This window comes from Eriocheir sinensis, chromosome 7, assembly GCF_024679095.1.
Source record: "Eriocheir sinensis breed Jianghai 21 chromosome 7, ASM2467909v1, whole genome shotgun sequence".
Classification (NCBI taxonomy): Eukaryota; Metazoa; Arthropoda; class Malacostraca; order Decapoda; family Varunidae; genus Eriocheir; species Eriocheir sinensis.
In genome coordinates, this window is record NC_066515.1 from 25,682,377 (window position 1) to 25,690,271 (window position 7,895).

The window sequence follows — 7,895 nt, forward strand, 5'->3', positions numbered from 1 at the left end:
ATGCTAATTCAATGTTTAAATAATCATTCATAATGCTAGAATATATTATAGACAGGGATATCAAACATTCAGATCCATATGCAATGCCTTTAGTAAATCATATGAATACATAAATAAATTCACGTTTCCCACCATCATAAATATACAGCGGAGTTTTGTGTGTTCTCCGCAAATAAATACATTAACTTAAATATATAAATAATTAGTTAACGCTTGAGTAGGGAGACTATTTTTACACTGTTAGTTATTGTGTTTTATGCATCTTTTGAACTGCCTTTAAGATGAGACTATAGAAGGGAAAAACGGGGTAATTAAATATATAAATAGTTAGTTGCTACTTGAGTATAGAAAGACACGATTTTTACATTGTCAGTTGTTGTATTGTTTTCTGCACCCAAACTGACGAAAGGAGAGGAAGGTGTGAAGGAAAAAACTTGATAAATGAGGCAGAGAAATAGGAATTAAAAGACCACAGCCCGAGTCCTCAATCTCAACTCTTCCCACTTGAATACTATGACTATGGAAGGAAAAGGGGGAGGAGGAGGAGGAAGGAAAGAGAGAATTACGATTTTTTATGCATTAGCGAAGGAAAAAACGTGATAAAAGAGGCAGAGAAAAAGGAATTAAAAGACCACAGCCCGAGTCCTCAATCTCAACTCTTCCCACGTGAATATTATGACATGGAAGAAAAAGGAGGAGGAAAAAGAAGAGAGAATATTACGATTTTTATGCATAACTCAAACAAATATATGGAAGAAAGGCCGGAGGAGGAGGAAGAAGAAAAGAGAATCATGATTTTTATGCATAACTCAAACAAATCTATAGGGAAGAAACGGAGGAGGAGGAAGAAGAAAAGGAAACATTAGTACCAGCCTCAACACCTCACACGAACACAATTTTCATCCATTAAGTAAACAAACTGAAGGGGAAGAAGGAAGAAGAAGAGGAGGAGGAGGAGGAGGAAGGAAGAGGAGGCCGCCGTGGCACAAAGGGTCTCAAAACATTCCCAGGTCTCGTTGGGTAAGGTCTCCGAAGTAGTGGTCTGTTTCCCGCCACTTTTCCGGCGTTCCGAAGGGCAGCGACACCTGGCGGAGGCCTTTGGAAAGAAGAACTGCTTAGTGGGTAGCTGTCTTGGGAGGGTCGAGCAGAAGGGCGTGAGGTTGGCCTGCTTTGAAACTTCTGAACGCGTCTTTTGGGAGTCTTTGAGGCTGTCTTTGGTCTGTGGCTTGTCCCTGAGGTCTTTTTGGATGGTTTTCTCACCCTCTTGGTCTGTGGGGTGCCTCGAGTGTGGTCTATTCTCCTGCTCGCGTTGGAGGTTTTGTAGGAAGTGTAACTCGATTCCTCTTCTTCTTCGGCTTCCTCCTTCTCTTTGCTATCACCGTTTAAGTTATCGTCATCCCCAGTCATCCCTTTTTCTTCCATTTCCTCGTCTCCGGGGATGTTGTAGAATGTGTAGCTGGAAACGCCCTCCTCGCTACCCATGTCGTCCATTTCCCCGTCATCCATTTCCCCGTCATTCATTTCCCCTTCATCCATTTCCCCGTCATCCATTTCCATTTCATCCTCATCCTCATCGTTATATCTATCATCCTCCTCGTCATCCTCATCTTCCGGGTCCTTCTGGCGGAAAACTGCAAAGCTCTCGTGTTCTCGCTCTTTCTCCTCCTCCTCCTCCTCCTCTCCGACTTTATAATAGTTATCCTCCTCGTCATCTTCCTCCTTCTCTTCTTTATCGTCATCGCCATGTGGGTCATCTTCCTCCTCTTTCTCCTTTTCTTCCTCGTCGTCGTCTCCATTCGGGTCATCTTCCTCCTCTTCCTCCTCGTCGTCATCTCCATACGGGTCATCCTCCTCCTCTTCCTCATCCTCATCCTCCTCCTTCTCTTCATCCTCCACGTCATGGTTATCATCATTCTCGGCGTCTGGGTCGAAGCCTGGCGGGGCGAGAATGATCCCAAATTTCTCGTATAGGCCGAAGGGTAGAGGAAGGCCATAACTACGCCCTGTTGGAAGAAATAAAAATAATAATAAGGAAATAAAGACGAGAAAGAAATCTATCATGTGTACAGATGACTCATATAGCATTCCAAACTCGTGAGGAGCGACAACACGAAGAAATAAAGAAAAAATACCCCCATTTATATAATAGTAGCGAGTAGCCTATTATATCCTATCTTGATTCCTCTCTCAGTAGCCTACTCTCATTTACATTATCTATAGTATTCCAAAACGTCATATTTTTCCCATTATTTCTACCACTAGTATTCCCAAACGTCATATTTTTCCCATTATTTCTACCACTAGTATTCCCAAACGTCATATTTTTCCCATTATTTCTACCAACCGTCATCTTTTTGCCCATTATTTCTACCAACCGTCATATTTTTCCCATTATTCCTACCACTAGTATTCCCAAACGTCATCTTTTTCCCATTATTTCTACCAACCGTCATCTTTTTTTCCATTATTTCTACCAACCGTTATCTTTTTCCCATTATTTCTACCAACCGTCATCTTTTTCCCATTATTTCTACCACTAGTATTCCCAAACGTCATCTTTTTCCCATTATTTCTACCAAACGTCATCTTTTTCCCATTATTTCTACCAACCGTCATCTTTTTCCCATTATTTCTACCAACCGTCATCTTTTTTCCCATTATTTCTACCAACCGTCATCTTTTTCCCATTATTTCTACCAACCGTCATCTTTTTCCCATTATTTCTACCAACCGTCATCTTTATTTCCCATTGTTTCTACCAAACGTCATCTTTTTTCCCATTATTTCTACCAACCGTCATCTTTTTCCCATTATTTCTACCAACCGTCATCTTTTTCCCATTATTTCTACCAACCGTCATCTTTTTCCCATTATTTCTACCAACCGTCATCTTTTTTCCCATTATTTCTACCAACCGTCATCTTTTTCCCATTATTTCTACCAACCGTCATCTTTTTCCCATTATTTCTACCAACCGTCATCTTTTTTCCCATTATTTCTACCAACCGTCATCTTTTTCCCATTATTTCTACCAACCGTCATCTTTTTCCCATTATTTCTACCAACCGTCATCTTTTTCCCATTATTTCTACCAACCGTCATCTTTTTCCCATTATTTCTACCAACCGTCATCTTTTTCCCATTATTTCTACCAACCGTCATCTTTTTCCCATTATTTCTACCGCTATAGTATTCCCAAACGTCATCCTTTTCCCATTATTTCTACCACTAGTATTCCCAAGTGTCATCCTCCTCCCATTATTTCTACCGCTATAGTATTCCCAAACGTCATCTTTTTCACATTATTTCTACCGTCATACTCACACATGGTCGACAGGATGCCTAACCCAATCAACCAGTTAAGGGCGAACTTCCATATATCATCCTTGTCGAGATACAGCGGCTCATACGGATCCGGATAAGGCTTGAATCCCCAAGGCCTCAGGTACTCCACAATCTCATACGCAAATGGGGAGAACTTAAAGTCATGCAGCCTGGATTCCGCTAACGCCGTGGTGGATATTGCGTCTCCTTCTCCTCCTCCGAGTCCAGTTATCCAAGACCACAAGGAGTCCGACTTCGAGTAGGATTCAAAAGCGTACATGATCCTCCCGTAGAGCCAGCTGAATATAGTGGGTTCAGTTGCCTGGTTTTGGTGGGTCGTAAGGGCGGTTGTGACTGAATCCTCTTCGACTTGAACATGCTCGCCTACTTCGCTTGGGTCTCCTGGTATCGAAGTCGAGTCACTGTGGTTCTTCGTGGGTTCTGTAACATCGAAGTCGCTTGTGGTTTCGTTCTTCGTGACCTCGGTGGTGACCTCAACTATCTGGGTCACGGTTGGCTTGTTCTTCCTTGTGTTGCGCCCCGGTGACCCGAGCTCCTTCCGAGAGTGACCTAGGCTTGGAAAGGTCACCAGTATCACCGCCACCAACACCGTCCACTTGTAGTACATCGCCATGCTGGAAAGAAAATAACTAGCATTGGTAACGATGATTTTAAGAACAAGAACAAAAACAAGATGGTGAATAAAGAGAGAAATGAAGAGGAAGAACAAGAGGAAGAGGAAGATGAAAGAGGTAAATAAATGAATAAGTAGTAGTAGTAGTAGTAGTAGTAGTAGTAGTAAGAGAGAGAGAGAGTAGTTAGAGGTGCGAATGGAAGAGTGAGAGCGAAGGAGGGGTAGGAAGGGGTTAAGTGGGTCACAGGAGGATCTACCACCGCATGTAATGGCATTCAATCCTACTCCTTTACATGTCTATAGAATCAGTGATGAGAGGCAGAGGGATATCTCGCGGCTTTCTCTCTCTCTCTCTCTCTCTCTCTCTCTCTCTCTCTCTCTCTCTCTTCACCTATATAACTATTTATCTATCTTAATTATGCATATCCCTTACTTTTGACATTATTATTATTATTATTATTATTATTATTATTATTATTATTATTATTATTATTATTATTATTATTATTATTATTATTATTTTTACTATTATAGTGGAGTCTCCTATCACTATGTACCACCTGACCTTCAAAGCGAGGAAGATCCAGCTTTTTTTCCTTCTTTTTTTTATGCCCCGAAAATCTAGGTCGGAAAGAAAGCTCTGGCCCCAACCCGCCCCGCCCCGCCCCTTCGCCCCGCCTCGTCCAGTTTCTCTACCCCACCTCTCTCTCTCTCTCTCTCTCTCTCTCTCTCTCTCTCTCTCTCTCTCTCTCTCTCTCTCATTTTCATTTTCTCCATCTCTATCTCATTTTCTCTATCTCATTTTCTTTTCTTTATCTCATTTTCTCTATCTCATTTTCTCCATCTCATTTTCTCTATCTCATTTCCTTTGTCATTTTCTCCATCTCATTTTCTCTATCTCATTTTCTGTCATTTTCTCTCATTTTCTCTATCTCATTTTCTCTCATTTTCTCTCATTTTATTTTCTTTATCTCATTTTCTCCATCTCTATCTCATTTTCCCCATCTGATTTCATTTTCTCTATCTCATTTTCTTTTATTTTCCACCACAATTTACGTAACTTCACTCTTACATATGGTTACGTACTATTTCCATCTCAATTCATCCTTTTTTTATTGCAATACAAATATTTTTTTCTCTTTTCTTTTTATTTCCCATCACGTTCCACATAACTTCTCCTTTTTTCTCCACTTCTTTCTTTTTTCCTTCATTTCTTTTAGCTCTTTTTATATTCTAGATTTTATGGTTCCATTGTTTTCCTACTCTTTTTTTCACCTCAAAGTCCATATATCTATCTAACTTTTTCTTTTATATCCTTTTTTTTCCTCTTTGTCGCTCTTTTTGTTGCATTTTCAGGCTAAATTTGATAGTTCCTTCTTTTTTATCTTTTCTCACTTTCCGTACGATATAATAAGGTTCATTGATGGGTCTATATAATGATTTTATTTTCATTATTATCAATTATTATTATTTCCTTATTGTTATCTCTCACTAAACACAATAATATCACAAGCGAACACTTTTACTTCATTTCCTTTATCATTTTCCGGTTATAAAAGGCTATGGACATGCCTACTACTACTACTACTACTACTACTACTACTACTAATAATAATAATAATAATAATAATAATAATAATAATAATAATAATACAGGACACTTATACTTACTTTCAAACGTCGAAAAGATCTTTAGCACAAATCATCCCCTTCAGGAACTCCCTTCTTCGCCTTCTTCAGGTATAGCGAGTGAGCGAGTGAGTAACTGTTCTCTTCTGCAGGCCAAGAGTGTCTCCTGCTCCTCCTCCTCTTCCTCCTCTTCTCACACTACTCGTTGAAATCTCTTCCTCCTCTAACTTTCCCCTGCCCACTGCCCAGCTCTTTCTCGCTCTCTCCTCCTCCTCCTCCTCCTCCTCCTCCTCCTCTTCTTCTGTTTCGTTTGCTTCCGTATTTCCTTCTCACTCTCTACTTTCGCCCCTTCTCCTCTTCCTTCTCTCTCTCTCTCTCTCTCTCTCTCTCTCTCTCTCTCTCTGGTATTATTTTTTTCTTTATTTATCTTTCTCTCCTCCTCCTCTTCCTCCTCCTTTTCCTTTCCTGTCGCCCCCTCCTCCTCCTCCTCCTCCTCCTCCTCCTTCTCGTGGTCTATATATCTTATTGACCTACTGTTGTGTCTAAGCATGTACGGAGAGAGAGAGAGAGAGAGAGAGAGAGAGAGAGAGAGAGAGAGAGAGAGAGTTGTTTCCTGCTATAGACTATTACTGCTATTTTTTTGTTATTTCTACTTTAACCTACTTCACAAAACACATAATAATATCACATACGAACACTGTAATTCTGGATACCTATTATAAATTTAATGCTACGGTAAGCTACATTTGAATATAAACATTGTAATATATTTAAAACGAAGGAATCACTCACACATCTTTTATAGCTATGGAAAAATGAGATATGTGGGTCCAATAAGTAGCTAGTCTGTACATAAACTTTGACCATTTTTAACTTATTATTTAGTTTCGAGAAGCATTAAGATTGAGTAGTACGTCGGTGAACGTTTCCTGTAATCTATATATAACCGCCACGGACGCAAGATTTGATAAGGGTTTCCCTGTGTTCTATATGTGTATTTGATAAGGCTTTCGTAGGAGTTGTGGGCATTTCCAGGGGTTGTTTTATGATCCTGGCCGTCTACTGTACCGTGAACCTAAAAACATATATTTGACAAGGCATTCGTAGGAGTTGTGGGCATTTCCAGGGGTATTTTTATGATCGGCTTTCTTCTGTACCGTGAACCTAAAAACATATTTGACAAGACTTTCGTAGGAGTTGTGGGCATTTCCAGGGGTAGTTTTATGATCCTGGCTTTCTTCTGTACCGTGAACCTAAAAACATATATTTGACAAGCCTTTCGTAGGAGTTGTGGGCATTTCCAGGGCTAGTTGCCTTCTTCTGTACCGTGAACTTAAAACATATATTTGACAAGGGTTTCGTAGGAGTTGTGGGCATTTCCAGGGCTAGTTTTATGACCCTGGGGATAGTTTGAGCCTTCTTCTGTACCGTGAACCTAAAACATATATTTGACAAGGCTTTCGTAGATTGAGCCTTCTTCTGTACCGTGAACCTAAAAACATATATTTGACAAGACTTTCGTAGGAGTTGTGGGCATTTCCAGGGGTAGTTTTATGATCCTGGCTTTCTTCTGTACCGTGAACCTAAAAACATATATTTGACAAGGCTTTCGTAGGTGTTGTGGGCATTTCCAGGGGTAGTTTTATTATCCTGCTTTCTTCTGTACCGTGAACCTAAAAACGTATATTTGACAAGACTTTCGTAGGAGTTGTGGGCATTTCCAGGGCTAGTTTTATGACCCTGGGGATAGTTTGAGCCTTCTTCTGTACCGTGAACCTAAAAACATATATTTGACAAGGCTTTCGTAGGAGTTGTGGGCATTTCCAGGGGTAGTTTTATGACCCTGGGGATAGTTTGAGCCTTCTTCTGTACCGTGAACCTAAAAACATATATTTGACAAGGCTTTCGTATGAGTTGTGGGCATTTCCAGGGGTAGTTGTATGACCCTGGGGATAGTTTGAACCTTCTTCTGTACCGTGAACCTAAAACCATATATTTGACAAGGCTTGCGTAGGAGTTGTGGGCATTTCCAGGGGTAGTTTTATGACCCTAGGGATAGTTTGAGCCTTCTTCTGTACCGTGAACCTAAAACATATATTTGACAAGGCTTTCGTAGGAGTTGTGGGCATTTCCAGGGGTAGTTTTATGACCCTGGGGATAGTTTGAGCCTTCTTCTGTACCGTGAACCTAAAAACATATATTTGACAAGTCTTTTGTAGGAGTTGTGGGCATTTCCAGGGGTAGTTTTATGACCCTGGGGATAGTTTGAGCCTTCTTCTGTACCGTGAACCTAAAACCATATATTTGA

General features: G+C 40.4%; 1 protein-coding gene across 1 annotated transcript; it reads right to left on the reverse strand.

Moving 5' to 3' along the window:
• Nucleotides 1–73: 73 nt before the first annotated feature.
• On the reverse strand, nt 74–5,831 carry LOC126995171 (uncharacterized protein DDB_G0283697-like). The gene is made up of 3 exons (XM_050854470.1): nt 5,630–5,831; nt 3,325–3,959; nt 74–2,003 (listed from the first exon to the last, which is right to left on the reverse strand). Exons 2-3 carry the CDS (start codon nt 3,956–3,958, stop codon nt 907–909), a joined length of 1,731 nt encoding a protein of 576 aa, XP_050710427.1. The 5' UTR covers nt 3,959; nt 5,630–5,831; the 3' UTR covers nt 74–906.
• Between the last annotated feature and the right edge of the window lie 2,064 nt (nt 5,832–7,895).

Excerpts from the sequence above, each read along its gene's own strand:
- LOC126995171 (XM_050854470.1), bottom strand. The coding sequence starts at position 3,958 with ATGGCGATGTACTACAAGTGGACGGTGTTGGTGGCGGTGATACTGGTG. Across the intron at positions 2,004-3,324 it reads AGGCATCCTGTCGACCATGT|GGCGTAGTTATGGCCTTCCT; the intron begins GTGAGTATGACG and ends TTCTTCCAACAG.